The sequence below is a fragment of the Pygocentrus nattereri genome, chromosome 20 (assembly GCF_015220715.1).
Source record: "Pygocentrus nattereri isolate fPygNat1 chromosome 20, fPygNat1.pri, whole genome shotgun sequence".
NCBI classification, from domain to species: domain Eukaryota; kingdom Metazoa; phylum Chordata; class Actinopteri; order Characiformes; family Serrasalmidae; genus Pygocentrus; species Pygocentrus nattereri.
Genome location: NC_051230.1, coordinates 35,802,025 through 35,824,018, shown reverse-complemented (window position 1 = coordinate 35,824,018; position 21,994 = coordinate 35,802,025). Strand labels below are relative to the sequence as shown.

General features: G+C 39.5%; 1 protein-coding gene across 1 annotated transcript; it reads right to left on the bottom strand.

Moving 5' to 3' along the window:
• Positions 1–538: 538 nt before the first annotated feature.
• LOC108415470 lies at positions 539–21,006 on the bottom strand. The gene is made up of 5 exons (XM_017688508.2): positions 20,879–21,006; positions 18,249–18,316; positions 4,525–4,824; positions 4,114–4,404; positions 539–1,437 (listed from the first exon to the last, which is right to left on the bottom strand). Exons 2-5 carry the CDS (start codon positions 18,307–18,309, stop codon positions 1,181–1,183), a joined length of 909 nt encoding a protein of 302 aa, XP_017543997.2. The 5' UTR covers positions 18,310–18,316; positions 20,879–21,006; the 3' UTR covers positions 539–1,180.
• Positions 21,007–21,994: the final 988 nt, after the last annotated feature.

Here is a 21,994-nt window from a genome sequence, read left to right as displayed (position 1 = left end):
GTCCCCCCTCTAAAAGGTCCCTCACAAAAAGTTTGCCGCACAGCGCCCTGCATGTCTCCCTCCACCATGAATGGAGTTGAAGTTCTCTAAACTCTCATAAAACAGCGTCTCAATCATCAGGCAGTGAATTCAGAGCCAGTTCATGTAGGAACTTTCTGTAGGAGCTTTTAGAGGGACGTCTGGTTCCCATCACCACCACTGTGAGGAGCTTTTAGAGGGGGACGTCTGGTTCCCATCACCACCACTGTGAGGAGCTTTTAGAGGGACGTCTGGTTCCCATCACCACCACTGTGAGGAGCTTTTAGAGGGGGACGTCTGGTTCCCATCACCACCACTGTGAACGGTACTGACTCTGCGTTACGTCTCCTAGGGGTAAGACGCACAAAGAAGAAACAAGACTGTCCACCCAGACGCCAGACCAAAACTAAACTTAAAAAAAATAATAAGAACACATCAAATACAAGTTTGACAGTTTATTCGATGCTTCGCATTTTGATTGTCATCAAACTTATTCTCAACAAGCCACTGAAACAAAAAACAAAACAAAGAAAAAACTTCAGGGAGACCCAAAGCCCAAAACAACAAACAAAAAGCCTAATAACAAGAAAAGAAATATAACTAACTTACCTAACAAAAGAAAAGAAAAAGAAACTACAAAAACTCCACCCTCACTACACTACCGATAAACAAAGTCCAACAGGTCAACATAAAGGGCAGGTCACCCCTACGTTTCCTTATTAACCAAAAAAAAACAAAAACTACCATCACATCTTTACTGACCCACAGGAACCTGTAGGTCAGTAAATGACCATGAAATCGGTCTGTCGACTGGCGGGCAGCCAGGGGAGCGGAACCGTGGGAGACCGAATAAGAAAACCGCTCCATATTGCACCGACATCAAAGGCCCTTTATAACCGGCGCCAACAGGAGCAGCCAACCACACGCCTGGAAAACCGAGACGTCAATCACAGCAACAAGGTCCACCTGGAAACTAAGGGAAAAGGAGAGAAAGAGCATCCAAACACAGGACGTAACACTCCCACCACCAAAAAAAACATCATGTTGGTTTTAAATAATGATTAATCAGGGTACACGAGAGTGCATCGGCTACCACATTCTACAAAACAAAACCAAGCATCTCTGCTGAGCTTCCCACACTGATACATGTGAATAACTACTGCTACGTACACGTCCTGTGTTTGGGTGGTAAAGATCTCTCCACTGCTGGGTGAACATTTAGTTTCTCCTCTTCAGTGGAATCACTGCCTTTATTAGTCTCGACTGTGTTCTTTTCTCTCTTCAGCCTCACATTCACCACCACTAATACCACTAATACCACAGTCACAGTTAGAAACGCAGTCCCCATCACAGCCAGCACTATAATCACCCACACCGGTATAGGAGGTCCCCTGTCTGTGTCCAGATCTGATGAGTGATCTGCAAAAGAAGACATACAGATTCTTTATTAAACTAAATGCCACCATTCATGTCCACAGTAGCAGCCTCCTTTTCTTGTGATACGCCTAGGACCACCATAAGGTACTGCAAATGAGCAGAAAACGTGGCGTCCGACCAGTCAGCTTTTTAATTTTGTTAGTTTGTATACCTGGTTATAACACACATTCATGATATTAAATCATTTTAAAAACTGGATTTGTTCTCCTGTAATCTTCCATCTTAATGTAATAACTTTGGCCCTGCCTCTAAAACATCTTCCAGTTTTTAATGGTGTCACCATGCAAAAGTCCAAAAATATAGACTCTATATAAATAAATATAAATATATAAATATATCTGTTGGAGTGACCAACAGATACTATGGGAAGCAATTATAATGCAGCAATAATGCACATTTTACACAGAGATTTATTCACTATGCCTTTGATTCTGAGAGACTGCAGTTAGCTTACCATGCATGCCAAGTTAATCGCATCTCTGTTGGAATATTAACAAGACGCTTTAAGTGTATTCAAAATTAAACATTGTGTAGCTGAAGCGTTGCAGTGATCCTTGCATCCCTACATAAACTGACATGCCAAAGGTCCTGGGACAAGAATTACTATGGTATCGGACCCCTTATAGCCTGGCAAGGTGCAGCAACTCAACATGGCATCGATTCCGCAAGTGGACAGAAGTGGCGTCTGGAGGGATGATGAGCCGTCTGGATAGACACCCACAGCACTGTGGTGTTTGTAGGTGCAGGATCTCTGGTGTGAATGTCCCTCTCCACCACATCCCATAAATACTCGATTGGGGCAGATGTGCAGGGCACATCTTCAGAATGCTCCTCAAACAAGTTCTGGACAACTTGGGGCCCATTGGTACAGTGCATTATCCTGCCAGAATATCCCATCATTGTGGGGGTACATGAAGTCTATTAAGGGTTGCAAATGGTCACCAAACACTGAAACAGTCAATGATGTGTTCAGGCGGTCCAGTTGATCCAACCCATGCCATGAGAACACACCCCACACCAGTATGGAACCATCACCAGCCTAAAGAGTGACACAACCCTGTACCATGAATCATCGGACCACACCACATGTTGCCAGTCTTCTAGGGTCCAGTTAGCAACCTCACAAGCACAGGTGAGGCACTGTGTCCAGGGTTGTGGTATTAACAGAGACACTCTGGTAGGTCTAATGCTCGTGTGGGGCTTCCTGCATTGACTGTAGATGTGAATTCTGCCACGGTTGCTGTCATTAAGCACCTGTGCGTGGCCACTGTGCTGTCTTCTATGATGCATGCCCAGTACACACATGGATTGAGGAATGTTAAATGCCTGCACAACTTCAGAAATGGAATTTTTCATCCGCGTTGCACCCACTGTCATTCCTCGTTCAAGCTCTGATAATTCACGTCACCTTGCTGTGACCACGCTGGCCAGTATTCAACATCACTCAAGATAACACCTCTCAACTTATTCAGGTGTGGGGGTTCCCAAGGCTTGAGGCAACTGTAAAGGCTGCCTCCAGGGCTGCAGCACTCCCAGCCACCAGAGGGAGACAACACACTCCTCCCAAGTCCAATCAAGCCCAACATACTACACCTGGGCAAAAGCTTCATAAGCACAGCAGAAGGAGACACACATTGCTGTGCCTGTGTCTCATTTGGAGTCAGCAGAAGCAGCTGGTAATTTGGGAAAGAGGTTTTGCACTCCCCCTGACTTTGTGTGTTTCTCCAGCCTCCTCTCAAGGTTCCTTCTCTGCTCTCTTTCTCTTTCAAATAAAAAAAAAACATGAAGGAGTTCTGTTTCTGTTTGGGAAAGTCTTTTGTCTCATTTAGTTACTAATTTCTCTCTCTATGTCTGAGAGAGCCAGTTTTCCCCTGGCGTTCTTTGTTCTCTTTTCTCGCCTGATAGAAAAGGGTGGGTTTATGATTCGGATTGCTTTTCCATATAACGGCGTGTCTTTCAGCAGTTTCACCACGACTTCAGTGGTAAGCGGTCATGTGCTTACCCAGTATCAATAGGGCCTGGGTTTGATTTCCAGACTCATCACATTGCTTAAGTTCTGTAGTTTAGGTCAGCCTTTGGTTATACATGAGCTTGGCACTTGGGTCCTGTCTCCCTAAAACCTGTACTGGTTCACCTGGTAGGCCTGGGATACAACTCAGATGGCCTGAGCTCACAACCTCTGTCTGGTGAGCCATCCCTCATAACTCCACTTCATAATATATTCACATACTGCTATCCCATGACTTGTAAGTGTGAAGATCTACGGTGGCAAGCCCATGCTATCCTGTCATATACATGCTGAACCATGATATAAACCTGCTGATATGAAGTCGCCAGAGTTATTACTCCCTCTCTCTTCACTCTTTATTTCTAAACTTTTCATTGGGTAAAGAAAAAGAAAGCAGTGTGTGTTCAGAGCTAAACAGAAATGACCCACTGCAAAATATCAGGAGAGCACAGTGGATACATTCGTCATGACTTGCTGAAGATCAGTGCTTTAGTGTTATTCAGTGTTTAGATTTAGAGGCTAAAACGGGGCTGATTTTAATATCAGTGGTCTAGTCAGTGGATGGTTTACAAAAACTACTTTTATATATTTTCCATAAAAGAGTGGAACTGAAACCGGGAGAGAAGATTAAACTCTGAATAAACTCCTACCTTGGACGGTCACTGTGTAGATGTGAATGACCTCTTCATTCCTTTTGTCCATTACAGTGTAAACTCCACTATCAGATGAAGTTGCTCCTCTCAGCTCAAGAGCAGATGTTAGTGATGCTCTCTGTGTGTATTCAGGTTCACACTGTGTTGAGCGTCCATCCACTGTACAGATCTGACCACTGGATGGTCCAGTTGCATCTGTGGTGCTGTAAATCACCTCCACTGGATCTGGTATGTGTAAATCCAGGACTAGAGACTCACTGGGTTTTATCTGAATTGGAGTTTTTAAGGCTGAATAGAAATAAGTTTTAAGAATTAATAAAATTGTCAAAATCTGATTTCAAATAATTGCACCCAAATCACTGGGGTAGTGTCCATAATGGCCACTCAAGAAACTAGATAGACACTTACGCTTAATCTGAATCTGTACGTCACAGACGTCCTTGCTGGCACAGTCACACGTGTACCAGCCTCTCTTACTGAAATCAGCATCAGTGATGATGAGAGAGAGATCTCCCTTCAGGTACTGATCATGGATCATCTGATATCCCTCCTCCACTGATCTACATGAAGTCTGATCACACTCAGCCAGAGTGTCACTGCGTTTGTGGAACACAGTCCATCTCACTAAACCAGAGCATCTCTCAGAGCAGGGCAGAGTAGCAGAGTCATGAAGATTCACCTTCACTGGACCAACAGCTGATTCAAATACTGAAACAGATGAAAATGATCATTAATGAAGTTTTACCTTTTAATCTACTTTTAACTTTTGGGTTGTTTTTTTTTTATTTTATTTTATTTTTTTATAACCCTACATTTTGTACAGTGTCCTTGAGTGTCGAGAAAGGCACTTTTAAATTGAATTTATTATTATTATAACTGTTCAGAATACACAAAATAACAGTACAGTCTGCATTGGACAGGTGGAATGCTCTACCTCCTGACTTAAGGAACTCTGACTCTATTTTACATTTCAAGTCGGGTCTCAAAACATATCTCTTTAGATCTGCATATAACTCCTAACTCCAATCACTTTCATTTATTTTATTTTATACTTTGGGTGTTATCTCTTGCTTTTTACTGTGTTTTATTGTTTTACTTGTTTACTATTTACTATTATTCTTGTCTCATTTTATGTAAGGTGACCTTGAGTGTCAGAAAGGCGCTGTCAAATAAAATGTATTATTATTATTATCAGATCCTCAAAAACCTTGGATCTCAGCAAAATAGTTGCAAAGCTAAGGACACCCCCTGCGATAGTGCTCCAGTTATAAATGATGCTATTTTACAACACATTAAAATAGCTTTTTGTTTTAGGGGTACCAGTAGCAGTTAGCTGTATACCGGGAGACTGGGCGCCACGTTCATCTGCAGCGGTCAAAAATAACAAAGATTTCTGGAATAAGTGAAATTTTGGCAAAGACTGTGCTTGAAACTCATCCCATCCATACCTTTTCTTTTACTCCTTCTTGTGATAATGTCCATATAGTCTGCAAAAACTCAGCAGGATGTTTCACCTCACGCAAACTACTCGATGCTCCTCCAAAGTTCGGGGCCAAAAAACTACTCAAGCATCTTTCCCCACCACTCAGTGACCCCTGTTTCAGTTTCTTCACATCCTATTTGCTGCATGGTCTCATCTTTGGCTTTTCCCTGGGACTCACTGCCTTCATCAATAGTCAGGTGCCCAACCTTAAGTTCTTTGTTATGCAATTATCAATCCTGCCCTTTTTCATGAGGCAGGGCAGACTTGGCAACTTCACCCTGACTTTTGGCATCTATTTCTGCTGCAAGAGTACCCACCATTAGCACCCTAGTTGAATCCCTATGTTGGAACCTGCTGAAAGTTTGCAGACTGTTCTATGTGCTCCACATCCTTAACGACTTCCTTAAGATTGTTGTACCTTCCTCACTATCCACTCATGACCTCTCGATCCTCTCCTCTGCTTTCTGATACCACGGTTTCTCTCTCCCCCTGTCAGTTACTTGCCCTGCAATTTTGTTGAGTTTAATTGAGTGTAACTGGTTTTCATCTCATTCCTTTAGAATCAGCGCAGCATTTTTGGCTACTGCACTCGCAAACTGACATTTTAAAAGGTTTGTAGTCCCAGATGACATGCAAAATTTAATCTGCTCTGGTCCATCCCAGTTTTCTGTGGCAATAAATTCCACAGCACAAAGTCCAAGCCCAGAGAAGGTGGCAGCGTTTCTGGATCCTGTTTATATTCGGGTTCTTCTTTGTGTTTTAGAGTTTAACAGCGTTTGTGGATGCAGTGATGAACTGTGTTCACAGACAGTGGTTTTCAGAAGTGTTTCTGAGCCCATGCAGTGATTTCCACTACAGAATCATGTCTGTTTTTAATCCAGTGCTGCCTGAGGGCCCAAAGATCACCAACAGATACTGTTTTTTGGCCTCGTCCCTCACAGACAGAGATTTCTCCAGATTCTCTGAATCTTTTAATGATATTTTTTGTAGATGATGAAAAGCAAAAGTTCTTTTGCTATTTTACATTGAGAAGTTATTGTTGAATTATTTGATGGTGATACTTGATTGATGGTATAAAACAAAACACAGTTGGAGAAGAAAGGCTGGAAACTGTGTAAATTGTGCAACCTGCACACTCGAAATTACTCAAAGAAGTACTGCCAGTTATTATAAACCCTATTTTAACTATAGTAAACTCGTCCCTTAGTCTGGGCCATGTACCCAAAGCTTTTATCTTTAAGATCTTAGAAAAAGCTGTGGCCCAACAACTTAGTTCATATCTACACAAGAACCATATATATGAAAAATTCCAGTCTGGATTCAGGCCACACCACAGCACTGAGATGCTCTAGTTAAGATAACTAATGATCTTCTTCTTGCCTCTGATCAAGGCTACATATCTCTCTTAGTGCTACTTGACCTCAGCGCGGCTTTTGATACAATAGACCACAATATTCTCCTAGAAAGGTTAGAAAACATGGTTGGAGTCACAGGGACGGCCCTATCATGGTTCAGATCTTACCTATCAGAACGTTATCAGTTCGTCAGGGTAAACAATTTATCTTCCAATTATTCAAAAGAGTTCCGCAGGGCTCTATTTTAGGACCATTATTATTTAAACTATACATGTTACCATTAGGCACAGTTATAAATAACCATGCTATTAACTTTCATTGTTATGCAGACGATACGCAACTGTACATATCAGCCAAGCCTGATGATGAATACAGATTAAAGGAAATGGAGGACTCTGTAAAAGATGCAAATTGCAGGATGTTATGGAATTTCCTCCTACTAAACAGTAACAAAACAGAGTTTCTCCTTCTGGGTCTAAACTTGGTAAGAAATAAACTACCAGATTTAATTTTAAATCTTGCTGACTTTCCAGTTACACCTGGCAAGAACATCAGTAGAACAGCTTTTTAACATCTTCACAACATCGCCAAGATCAGAAATGCCCTGTCCCTGCGTGATGCAGAAACACTAGTACATGCCTTTATTACTTCTAGGCTGGACTACTGTAACGCGCTACTGTCAGGATGTACGAGCAGGAATTTAAACAAACTCCAACTAGTCCAAAACGCCGCAGCCAGGGTCCTCACTAAAACTAGAACATCTGATCATATCAGTCCAGCACCATCATCACTTCATTGGCTGCCTATTAAATTCCGTATTGATTATAAAATCCTTTTATTGACGTATAAAGCCCTACATGGTCTCGCTCCCGAGTACCTGCAAGACCTTATTTCCCATTACGAGCCATAATGACTACTCAGATCACAGAGTGCTGGCTTATTAATAGTTCCCAGAATTCCTAAGGCTGCAGCTGGGGGAAGAGCTTTTTCTTATAAAGCCCCCAAACTCTGGAATGATCTTCCAGAAACTGTTCGGGACTCAGACTCAGTCTCAATCTTTAAGACTAGGCTGAAAACTCACTTGTTCAGTTTAGCTTTTAGTAGCTAATGTTCCCCCCTAGATAAAGGCAGCAGATCCAGGGGTCCATGGACACAGGGAATTATAGTAAACTGAGACGCTGGTGCTGTCGTCCTGCTGCTCGCACGCGGTCACTCAAGTTTGTGGACGGTGGAGCGGAGGGATGCCAGACTGTCTCAGAGTGCTGCCGTGTCTGTGTGTCCTTCTGGTTCTCTCCTGTTAGTTAAGCTGTCATAGTCAGATCTGCCGGAGTCGTTAGCCTCACTCTGGAAATGTTTACCTGTTTACGTACAAACGGATAGAACAAAACTAATTCCCTCTCCCTGTCTTTATTCCGAGTATACAATCACCCATATGTCCGGCCGGACACTGAAGGACGACCGACTGTCGAGCCCTCCTGCTGCCCACTTCAGGCCAGCTGCCCACGCCCAGCTACCACCACCTGCCTTGGACTAGCTGCACGGAAAACTACACTGATGTTCTCATAGACTCTTAGCTATTACTACTTCTAATACAACTGCTATTAACATTAGTAGTGGGTACCACTTTAAAATAAGACTACCTTTATAAAGGGTTTATAAATGGTTTACAAATGTGTTTATTAATGGTTATTAATTAGGTTGTAAACACATTAAAAACCATTAATAAGCAGTTATAACACATAAATAGAAAGGGCAACAGCGGCCTGTTGTTTGCCAAATAGTGAGCCCACATCCATTTTTACTGTTAAACTTCAGATCTTGCCGGATTCTAATCTTATTTTGTCTTTTCCCATCAGTCAGCATTTGACCTGTCAGCATCATCACATATTTGTTGATAAGTTTAACTGTTTAATGACTAAATTCATATTCACAAGGTCTTAGCACTATTCTGTCCATTGACATTTTCAGCATGCTGTCTGACATCTTCCTCATCGTCACAGGTATTGATATAATGCTGCCATATGCTAATGTACATCAGGCGTGAAGGCCCTATTGTGATCACTGGGGTTGAGTGGCATCTTCTTTAGGACAGCACTCCAGGTGTAACATTCTGTGACCTGTTTAAAACATCCTGAGGTATTACTTACTCTGCTTCAAGACCATCATGTAGTTTCCAGTGTTGCAGTTGTTGATTCAAAGATTTCAGGCTTTCGTGTTTGGTTTGATGTTTCTTTGCATCTTAAATGTTCTATGACCATTTATTAATGAGTTACTAACACTTATAACCGCCAGAAGGGAGCCTTATTTTAAAGTGTAAAACATTTCACAATTTATTAACGAGTTACTAACACTTATAACCGCCAGAAGGGAGCCTTATTTTAAAGTGTAAAACATTTCACAATTTATTAACGAGTTACTAACACTTATAACCGCCAGAAGGGAGCCTTATTTTAAAGTGTAAAACATTTCACCATTTGTTAACGAGTTACTAACACTTATAACCGCCAGAAGGGAGCCTTATTTTAAAGTGTAAAACATTTCACCATTTGTTAACGAGTTACTAACACTTATAACCGCCAGAAGGGAGCCTTATTTTAAAGTGTAAAACATTTCACCATTTGTTAACGAGTTACTAACACTTATAACCGCCAGAAGGGAGCCTTATTTTAAAGTGTAAAACATTTCACCATTTGTTAACGAGTTACTAACACTTATAACCGCCAGAAGGGAGCCTTATTTTAAAGTGTAAAACATTTCACCATTTGTTAACGAGTTACTAACACTTATAACCGCCAGAAGGGAGCCTTATTTTAAAGTGTAAAACATTTCACCATTTGTTAACGAGTTACTAACACTTATAACCGCCAGAAGGGAGCCTTATTTTAAAGTGTAAAACATTTCACCATTTGTTAAGGAGTTACTAACACTTATATCCGCCAGAAGGGAGCCTTATTTTAAAGTGTAAAACATTTCACCATTTGTTAAGGAGTTACTAACACTTATAACCGCCAGAAGGGAGCCTTATTTTAAAGTGTAAAACATTGCACCATTTGTTAAGGAGTTACTAACACTTATAACCGCCAGAAGGGAGCCTTATTTTAAAGTGTAAAACATTTCACCATTTGTTAACGAGTTACTAACACTTATAACCGCCAGAAGGGAGCCTTATTTTAAAGTGTAAAACATTTCACCATTTGTTAACGAGTTACTAACACTTATAACCGCCAGAAGGGAGCCTTATTTTAAAGTGTAAAACATTGCACCATTTGTTAACGAGTTACTAACACTTATAACCGCCAGAAGGGAGCCTTATTTTAAAGTGTAAAACATTGCACCATTTGTTAACGAGTTACTAACACTTATAACCGCCAGAAGGGAGCCTTATTTTAAAGTGTAAAACATTTCACCATTTGTTAACGAGTTACTAACACTTATAACCGCCAGAAGGGAGCCTTATTTTAAAGTGTAAAACATTTCACCATTTGTTAACGAGTTACTAACACTTATAACCGCCAGAAGGGAGCCTTATTTTAAAGTGTAAAACATTTCACCATTTGTTAACGAGTTACTAACACTTATAACCGCCAGAAGGGAGCCTTATTTTAAAGTGTAAAACATTTCACCATTTGTTAACGAGTTACTAACACTTATAACCGCCAGAAGGGAGCCTTATTTTAAAGTGTAAAACATTTCACCATTTGTTAACGAGTTACTAACACTTATAACCGCCAGAAGGGAGCCTTATTTTAAAGTGTAAAACATTTCACCATTTGTTAACGAGTTACTAACACTTATAACCGCCAGAAGGGAGCCTTATTTTAAAGTGTAAAACATTTCACCATTTGTTAACGAGTTACTAACACTTATAACCGCCAGAAGGGAGCCTTATTTTAAAGTGTAAAACATTTCACCATTTGTTAAGGAGTTACTAACACTTATAACCGCCAGAAGGGAGCCTTATTTTAAAGTGTAAAACATTGCACCATTTGTTAACGAGTTACTAACACTTATAACCGCCAGAAGGGAGCCTTATTTTAAAGTGTAAAACATTGCACCATTTGTTAACGAGTTACTAACACTTATAACCGCCAGAAGGGAGCCTTATTTTAAAGTGTAAAACATTGCACCATTTGTTAACGAGTTACTAACACTTATAACCGCCAGAAGGGAGCCTTATTTTAAAGTGTAAAACATTTCACCATTTGTTAACGAGTTACTAACACTTATAACCGCCAGAAGGGAGCCTTATTTTAAAGTGTAAAACATTTCACCATTTGTTAACGAGTTACTAACACTTATAACCGCCAGAAGGGAGCCTTATTTTAAAGTGTAAAACATTTCACCATTTGTTAACGAGTTACTAACACTTATAACCGCCAGAAGGGAGCCTTATTTTAAAGTGTAAAACATTTCACCATTTGTTAACGAGTTACTAACACTTATAACCGCCAGAAGGGAGCCTTATTTTAAAGTGTAAAACATTTCACCATTTGTTAACGAGTTACTAACACTTATAACCGCCAGAAGGGAGCCTTATTTTAAAGTGTAAAACATTTCACCATTTGTTAACGAGTTACTAACACTTATAACCGCCAGAAGGGAGCCTTATTTTAAAGTGTAAAACATTTCACCATTTGTTAACGAGTTACTAACACTTATAACCGCCAGAAGGGAGCCTTATTTTAAAGTGTAAAACATTTCACCATTTATTAAGGAGTTACTAACACTTATAACCGCCAGAAGGGAGCCTTATTTTAAAGTGTAAAACATTTCACCATTTATTAAGGAGTTACTAACACTTATAACAGCCAAAAGGGAGTACTTACTGTAAAGTGCAAAACTTTACTGTTTATTCATGTGCTACAAACATTTACATTTAGCTAATCTAATTTTGTCACATGAAGTACAAAGAAAGATACAACAGAAACAAGCAAACATTTTCATTCATACATGCTGAAACTCTTTTCATTATAATGAAACAGTTAAGCACAGTTGATCTCCAAATTCAGACATTAAAGCAGTCTTTACTGAATGATAATTAGAGCACTGGAAAATAAGTCTTGAAATTCAGACCGGAAAGGCTTTCTGTACATCCTTGAACAAGCGTCCAAGTGGCCCATCAGGGGTAACACGAGCCAAGCCAGGATGACCATTCAAGAACCATGAGGTGCTCCTTCAACAAAGTCTCTGTGCGATTCCCTCTCAGTCTACGGATATGTCCTTTGATGGTCCCCCAAGCTCTTTCAATATGTTGTGTGTGTGTGGCTTCCAGACCAGGGATCCACAAACCACCTGCTGTGGTTTACTGTATAGTGTTTGTACCCCAAGTTCCTCAGAACAACCCTGTATGCCCTCCACTTATCACTGATTATGCTACTTCCTGCCTTAACATGGCCTCTGATCAGAGGGATAAGGTGACGTCTTGATCGTTTCTCCACTAGTTTCAGCACTAGTCTCCGTATTTTGTCTTTAACGCCCATCATTCCAAAGACCCATTTCTTCCTCCTCCAGGTATTTCCAAATTGTCCTCGAGCATACAAAAAAAAACCACTACATTTTAAAACAATCAATATAATGAACATAAACTATAGAAAGTATATAGAAAGCAGTGAGTAGTGTTTGTAAGAGTAGGTAATGGATTAATAAATGGACTTTTGATAATAAAATGAAACAATTTTATGAGAATCTTTTCAATAATAACCAGAAATAGAGTGAAGTTAGCCTTGCGTTGTGCACACCAGTAACATTAGTGTGAAAAATACAGGTATTATAGCATGTGTGTAGAATAGTATTGCTGAATTGAAGTAGGTGCATATCAGAATCATAGGATTGGCTCATGTCACCCTTTACTTTATTTATCTCATTGTATATATTGTGCTGTTTGAAAAGTCATTCAGATTCACAAATTGTTAAGCTTACCTGTTGTGGATGTGTCCTAGCGCGCGGTACACGGCCGCCTGCGTCCAGTCGATTCAGGCGAAGAAAATACAAACCAGACACGATTTTGGCGGCTAGAAAGTAAAGATCCAATCACAGACGGTGATACAGAAACAGCCAATCACAGGCAACCGTGTTGATGACGCGTGCTGCCGCCTCCCCCGGGCTGGGAGAGAGTCGCTCCTCTGCAACCGTTGCTGCCAGTACTCGTTCAAAGAGGGTCCCAAGGCGTCAGCAGACGGGCCAAGTCTCCACAGATGAGCGAGAAAGTACGTTTTTCATGTTATTTTATTATCTGTCCATCAGCTAATTAAATTATTTAAGGCTCACTGACTTCGCTAAGCTGAGTAGCAGTTAGCTAGCTAGTTCGCCACAGAGGTTGCTAAGCTAGTTAGTTAGCTAACATTAGCTATAACGCTAACATGCTTAACGGGTTTCATGCATATGCTTTTATAGTTCAGTGCCGCTGTAGTGAAATAGCTTTCCACAGAGGCAGATAACTGAACGTATTCGTCCATAGTGCGGTTTTGACTGCAACGTCCAGCCTACGCTTTTACCATGAAATACGTTACTAATAATAACGATAACAGCATTAACAGTAATTACAATAATAGCATTATGCCGCAGTTTTAAGGTGTAAAACTTTCTAACAGCTTAAAATGGCTTTTAGATTTAATTTAGATCAGTTTAGATTTGTGTTTAAACGTGTTGCAGAATTTAATATTTGAAGGAAATTGACGCTTTGCTAGATGATACACCGATTTCGAAACAGCGACATGGTGAAAGTGTTGAGTTGTGCTAAGGTAACCAGGTATCTAATAGCTGTATCTGCAAGTAGTGAAAATTTTATTGTTGAAATCATAATTCAGGACACATTCAGCTGAAAATAAAAAAAAAGTGTTAATGTTTTTTTATAATCATCATGTTGGGAAAGAGAACTGGGAGAACTAGATAACTAATTTAATTTTAAACAGCTCGCTATATAGTCTTGTACATTGTGTGCTGCTGTGTCCAATCCACTTGTACCAGGGCAACACACTAACACACCACCACCACGTCAGTGTTACTGCAGTGCTGAGAATGACCCACCACCCAAATAGTACTTGCTCTGTGGGGGTCCATGGGGGTCTGGATCACTGAAGAACAGGGTAAGAAAGTATGCATAGAGCCAAAGGGACTACAGCTTGTAACTGTGGAACGTGAAAGTTGTGTGCATGTTTACATACAGTATGAGTGCCTCAAATGGCCAAAAAAGCTTGGAATGGGTGGAATATTCTGAGGTTGTAGAAAGATATGTTTAGAAATGTATTGGCATGCATTAATGATGTCAGTTTATGTTTCTAAAGATCTGGCTCAAACTTAGTGTTGACACTTTGATATAGTACAATAGATTGAAGTTAGAATAAAGAACAAATCGTGTGACATGAATGTATATGGTCTGCTATATATGCATGTATTTATAAATACAGTAAACATTCAGTTGAGTTAAATGGCCAAAACTAATCATTTCCACCATTGATTCAGAATTGGTGTTGACACCTGTGTGTCAGGAAAAGGAGGATGTGTCATGAGCTTTAATAACAATTATAGACCCAATTGGTAATTATCTTGTACATTGGGGTGGCTACCTTACAACAACTTAACATTTCCACAATTTGTTTCATAATTAGTGTAGACACCTGTAATATTTTGCAAAGAATCAGCTTACTTTGAAATGAAATACTGCAACAAATTGAAATACAAATTACAAACTCTACCATAAGAAGGATGTGCCCACAGTAATTTTCAGGCAAAAAAATAATTACATTTGTGTGACCTTAGACCAATTAGAATATTTTACAAGTCTAAGTGAAGTGTTAAGTGAAATGTTTTGCACTTTAAAATAAGGCTCCCTTCTGGCGGTTATAAGTGTTAGTAACTCGTTAACAAATGGTGAAATGTTTTACACTTTAAAATAAGGCTCCCTTCTGGCGGTTATAAGTGTTAGTAACTCGTTAACAAATGGTGAAATGTTTTACACTTTAAAATAAGGCTCCCTTCTGGCGGTTATAAGTGTTAGTAACTCGTTAACAAATGGTGAAATGTTTTACACTTTAAAATAAGGCTCCCTTCTGGCGGTTATAAGTGTTAGTAACTCGTTAATAAATGGTGAAATGTTTTACACTTTAAAATAAGGCTCCCTTCTGGCGGTTATAAGTGTTAGTAACTCGTTAACAAATGGTGAAATGTTTTACACTTTAAAATAAGGCTCCCTTCTGGCGGTTATAAGTGTTAGTAACTCGTTAATAAATGGTGAAATGTTTTACACTTTAAAATAAGGCTCCCTTCTGGCGGTTATAAGTGTTAGTAACTCGTTAATAAATGGTGAAATGTTTTACACTTTAAAATAAGGCTCCCTTCTGGCGGTTATAAGTGTTTAGTAACTCGTTAATAAATGGTGAAATGTTTTACACTTTAAAATAAGGCTCCCTTCTGGCGGTTATAAGTGTTTAGTAACTCGTTAATAAATGGTGAAATGTTTTACACTTTAAAATAAGGCTCCCTTCTGGCGGTTATAAGTGTTAGTAACTCGTTAATAAATGGTGAAATGTTTTACACTTTAAAATAAGGCTCCCTTCTGGCGGTTATAAGTGTTAGTAACTCATTAATAAATTGTGAAATGTTTTACACTTTAAAATAAGGCTCCCTTCTGGCGGTTATAAGTGTTAGTAACTCGTTAATAAATGGTGAAATGTTTTACACTTTAAAATAAGGCTCCCTTCTGGCGGTTATAAGTGTTAGTAACTCGTTAATAAATGGTGAAATGTTTTACACTTTAAAATAAGGCTCCCTTCTGGCGGTTATAAGTGTTAGTAACTCGTTAATAAATGGTGAAATGTTTTACACTTTAAAATAAGGCTCCCTTCTGGCGGTTATAAGTGTTAGTAACTCGTTAACAAATGGTGAAATGTTTTACACTTTAAAATAAGGCTCCCTTCTGGCGGTTATAAGTGTTAGTAACTCGTTAACAAATGGTGAAATGTTTTACACTTTAAAATAAGGCTCCCTTCTGGCGGTTATAAGTGTTAGTAACTCGTTAATAAATGGTGAAATGTTTTACACTTTAAAATAAGGCTCCCTTCTGGCGGTTATAAGTGTTAGTAACTCGTTAATAAATGGTGAAATGTTTTACACTTTAAAATAAGGCTCCCTTCTGGCGGTTATAAGTGTTAGTAACTCGTTAATAAATGGTGAAATGTTTTACACTTTAAAATAAGGCTCCCTTCTGGCGGTTATAAGTGTTAGTAACTCATTAATAAATGGTGAGGTGTTTTACACTTCAAAATAAGGCTCCCTTCTGGCGGTTATAAGTGTTAGTAACTCGTTAATAAATGGTTATAGACCATTTGAGATGCAAAGAAACATCAAACCCAACATGAAAGCCTGAAATCAACAACTACTACATTAGAAACTGCATGATGGTCTTGAAGCAGAGTAAGTAATACCTCAGGATGTTTTAAACAGGTCACAGAATGTTACACCTGGAGTGCTGTCCTAAAGAAGATGCCACTCAACCCCAGGGATCTCAATAGCCGGTGTAAATTAGCATATGGCAGCATTATATCAATACCTGTGTCAATCAAGAGGAAGATGTCAGACAGTATGCTGAAAATGTCAAGGTACAGAATAGTGCTAAGACCTCGTGAATATGAATTTAGTCATTTCAAATGTTAATGTACGTCTCATGATTATTAATATTGAATGGTCGTTAAATAGTTAAACTGATCAACAAATATGTGATGATGCTGACAGGTCAAATGCTGACTGATGGGAAAAAAACAAAGTAAGATTTGAATCCGGCAAGATCTGAAGTTTAACAGTAAAAATGGATGTGGGCTCACTATTTGGCAAACAACAGGCTGCCCCCTGGTGAGCCTTGGTTCCACCCAAGGTTTCTTCCTCAGCTCTGAGGGAGGTTCTCCTTGCCACTGTCGCCCCTGGCTTGCTCACCTGGGGGTTTTACATTCATCTTAAAACTTTGTCTTTTCTGGAATTCTGTGAAGCGGCTTTGAGACATCAGTTGTTGTAAAAAGCACTACAAATAAATTTCATTTGATTTGAAAATTTGATTTGCTAGAGCCTTTCAGGAGTAAAGGTGCTGCAGACCTTAAAACTAAATGTGCTGCATTTGGCAAAGCCATCACACTTCTATAGTAGTCAGCTGTGCACTCAGGCAGGAGAGCTCTGATGGAGTGCATTGTGTTTGACGACACCTGCAGGGCTTGATGTATAGAAACTAAAACACTTTGAGATTTTGCACAAGTGCCAAAAGGTAATTGTCATGGCATCATTGCAGTGTTGCGGTGGCCCTAGCAGCTATAAACACACTTGCAGACACTGAAGCAGTAACGTAACTGATGAAGAAACCTACTGACCCAAATCCCATTTCACCACAATTTCACACAATTCTGAGCGTTTATGTTTATGATTTGGTTTTCTGGTGTTTTGGCCTTGCCTCTTGGTTTGTCTTTTACTACTCTGTTGGATTTGCCCTCTTTGGGTTTGTCTGTTTTCCGTGGCCTGCTTTTCTGGATTTCTGACCCTCTGCTTGTTATTACCTATTTTGCACCTGGAATACTTGCACTTGACTTCTGCCCCTTGTGTGAAGCAGTTCATGACAGAAGGCATATGATGCCCTAAATGTAACTAAAGCCCAGCAGTGAGGAGCTGAACTTACCCTCCTCTGCTGCCCCTGCAGATGGGCAGGGTCGCCTACAGAGCGGCGGTAGTAGGCGTGTGTGTGTGTTTAATTTTTTAGTATTATTTGAGGGTCCCATTTTGTAGGGCAAGATTTAAATTATTAACCCTTGGTTAGGGTGACATTCAAACAACGGGTAGAGGTAAAAATGGGATTGAGCCTAAGTGGCAGCAGTTGGGGTCGCTCTCCTCACCTTCACTGTTCGGTTCTGAATTTTGGAAGGAATTAAAAAAACTGATCCGTATTTAAACGGCTAACCAGAAATACTCCACTGGCAATCTCTCCAAAGTAGTGAACATATTTTAGACTGACTGAAGACCAGCATTTTAGGATGTCCAGTGTTCAGACTGGGAGTAGACTAAAACAGAAGTGTTCCTGTATGAACAGTCCAATGCCTGGTCTCAGTGAATGTGTGGATTCTAGAGCTGCTTACTTGTGTATCTCATGGAAAGGAAAAAGGGGAAAAAAGCAACTGGTAGCCTAAATAAAAGTATTGAATTTTTACACAAAAGAAATCAAAGTGTTCATGGGGTTTTATCAGGGGTGCTGAATAATCAACAAGCATGGCAACCCTGCCTGCTGGGCTATATACCTGAGAACCTGTCAGTGCAGTACTTACCATCAGTGACTGTGATGGTCAGTAAGATCAGGACACAGGGAACAAAACTGCAGGACTGCATGACTGACCTACACACACACACACACACACACACACACACACACACCATCATCCAGTAAGTAGTGAACAGCTGGATGTGAAACAGTGAAATGCTGGATCATATCCAAAACCCCGAGCTGTTTTCCCGTTGCTGTGGATGCTGGTCTCAGACATCCTGATCCAAAGCACATACAGACCGACAGTGACTGAACAGCTAGCATGTAAAAACACACTGTACATATGCATTGGAACTTCTGCTGGGATTTAGAGAAGTTCTGATCATGTTACCATCACCACGAGGCCCATGTACGCCACAAGACACAATAGTCAAAGAGTCACATTCATGAATGTAAGATGCATATTTTTAAGAAAAATATTCTGTATTAACACTTATAAATTAGACTACTAGGATCCGCTGTGGCGACCCCTAATGGGAGCAGCCGAAAGACGAAGAAGAAGAAGAAGAAATTGGACTACTAGGGAATTTCTAACTATTCACACCCACGTTCACAAACTTACATTGTCACATTACATGACATGAGAATATAAAACTGAAAATGTTGGTTAATTCAACTGCAGCTTTAGAATCTTAAATTGTGATCAATAAAATGAAAAGATCCAGATTTTAGCAGATTTGAGAATACTTTTTAAATCTGTCTGAACTACTGGTTTCTGTTTCTGGTTTTCTGCATATCAAAGATTGAGAAGGTTACAAAGTAGCATTATACTCTCAAACTTGATATGTATTGATTTTATAATAGGAAATGATGCATAGCAGTTAATAGATGTTTTATAAACTGGATTTGTTTTATTTATAATGTAAAAGAATAGCTGTTGAAGTAGTGCTGTAGTTTATATAAACTGATAGAGGGTTGGCTTTGCTTTATCCTGTTTAATCCTGTTAAAATGTAGCAGCGCTGATGATGGTTTCAGTCTCAGTCAGTGATGATCACATGAAACACATGAAATATATTTGTTTTCAATATTTCAAATATTTGTTGCTGTCATCCAACACAAATCAGCTGGTTAACCATCCAGCCTTGCCTCATCTAGTTGCATCCACTTAATCAATTAAAGCCCCAATTCAACCACCTGCAGCATCTCCTAGTAACTCTACACTATAGGCTGCACAGGGGAAAGATCTTTAAAAAAAATCATATCACATTGATTCACTCCTTGAAATTTGTTATTAAATATTATACAAAATTATGAGCATATTAAAATGTTCTCTTATCTTTCTCATATTGTCTTAATTTCCAGGTCTAATTTTCTTAAATAATTTAAAGTTCTGTGAGTTGAGAATAGCATACCTAGGAAAGAGCTTAGAGCCTCCTAAGCCTGGAGTCTACTGTTTGGTTAAAGTAAGTTGGACTACTTCAAATAAGCACAGCTTTTTTTCTCAATTCATGAAACCCCCCCCAACCACCCCCCCTCCCCCACCTCATTCAATTCTTAGCACTGTTTCTTAGTTTGCATGTTAATTCCAATATGTTTTGTTCTCTGTTCCATTCTGTATTTTTTCTTTAATTTCTCTGGAACCTTTTCGGGTTTTTTCGGGTTTCTGCTTCCTCATCTGCTTCGTCTTGCAATTTGTTCAGTTTATTAAACCTGTAGCTTCACCAGAAGACTGAGAACTGACAGTAGGCAAACTTTTATTATGAATATTAAGATTTTCAAGTTCTCTCAGCTGTCAAGACAGTGCCATGGCAGTGAATCTCACCAGTTTTCCCATTCTCAAAGTGCTTCACAAAATTCATTATCGTCACGGTAACTTCCAAAACAGGAGTCCTCTGTGTATTTAGATTACAGTCCAGTATTACTGACCAGTACAGCCACCTCACATTAAAGACCAGAGCACTAACGTTTAAAAAGCTACCACAACAGGTGTTAAGCAAACTCAGCTTCTACGTGGAGCTCATATGTCATAGGCGATTCACCCGAATTCAGCGTTGTGTAATACAGCGAACTGCGTCTTGTAAAGCGCTGCTGTAAAAATGACTGCATCACAGAAGTTTCTCTCTGTTTATCAGCTAACAGACAAAACAGAACATGAGACTGGCAGAAATATTTTTAAACAGTGATTTAACAGTTTTTATTGTAAATGGCATTTATATAAGGCTTAAATAAATAATGAAAAACAATTGTAAAATAATTAAGTTTGATTGCAGGGTGGGGGGATCGGGGGTTAAGTTGGAACAGTATTTATCAAATTATACGGTGTTTTCATCACCAACCTTCATATTTCTATTAGGATGTTTTAATATTTATTCATGCAGTCTGTACCAGTAAATTAATTCAGGCCGATGTTAAAATTAATCAGTACTGATAGATTTGACCGTCCTCACATCAGAGAATTTACCAAAACACAACATTTATAGATGATTAAAACAGCTGTTTTGATTTAGTAGACAGATCATACAGTTTATCATTTTACACCAGTTTTTGTTTATATACCGACTCTTAGACGCTGACAAAGTAAAGCACTGAACTCCAGCATGTAGACAAACTCTTTCTCTGCTGTTAGCTGAACATTATTATTATTATATATTCACCACCATTCTAGTATCTCAATGTAAAGATAAAAAACTTACCATGGGAAAATACAGCACTAAGTCCTTCTGCTGTTCTCTTTTCTCTGTGAAACTGAAACGCCTAACCTGTTTCAGTTAGTTTTAGAAAGATCATTTGGGGTTTTTGTCTTTTTTGTTGTTGACAAAACTCAAAACTCCTACATTCTCCTACAAGTTCCTCCCACATGAACTGGTTGCTGTGCGGCAAAATAGTCCCCAAAGAAAACTCATTATTCCAGATTTTCCACTATTTTCCATCATCGACATTCCATATAAGCTCAGAAGACTCGTGTAGGTTCTCTGGTGGTTCTGGATGGTAAATAAAGTGTCTATATCTGTGTTGTCGTCATGGTGAAGCCTGGTTCCCATCACGACCACTGTAAAGACGTCTGAACCGTTTCACACCAGAACCTCTGATTACACCTCACACAATGAATTATGGGGGATTTTTTTTGTAAATGGGTGGGGCTGAAGTCTCACTAAGTAATACTCAGTTTTCACCCATGGAAACCTTTGGAAACACCACTGCAAACCACGCTTACTGTATTTCCATCAGTAGTCTTCATTTGTTTGTTCTTTATTCATATTATTTCAGTGCTTCACAGCATTTTTCACAATTCTGACCTTTTCATCTGCTTTCAATGTCACAAAAAAGAGGTGCATGTGTAACGACCACTGTTTGGTCATCAACCAGTCGGACACAAGGGCTCGCTTTCCACTCTGTTTACTCTGAAACGGATTTTACAGTGTATTAATCCTCTCTTGCCTTAGACGGCTGCAGACCTCGCAAGCGTCCATCTCAGAGCTCTCACTCGTCTGCTGGAGCTCATAGTATTTCTTCCCAAAAGAGCACTCCTCACATTACAATAGCTTACATGTGATCGTATAGTTTGTTCATATCATACAAAATCCCAAAATGACAGAGAAAAGCGTTTTTCTTTTTCCTCTTATGGCAAAACAAAGTGAACTTACTGCAGAACAAATACAAAACTAATGCTGCTTAGCTAGCATCAGCGAAATGCACTGCACATTTCAGGAGGGAACAGACTGGGGAGCACATACCTGAAACGGATTTTACAGTCTATTAATCCTCTCTTGCCTTAGACGGCTGCAGACATCGCAAGCTGAACATATGAA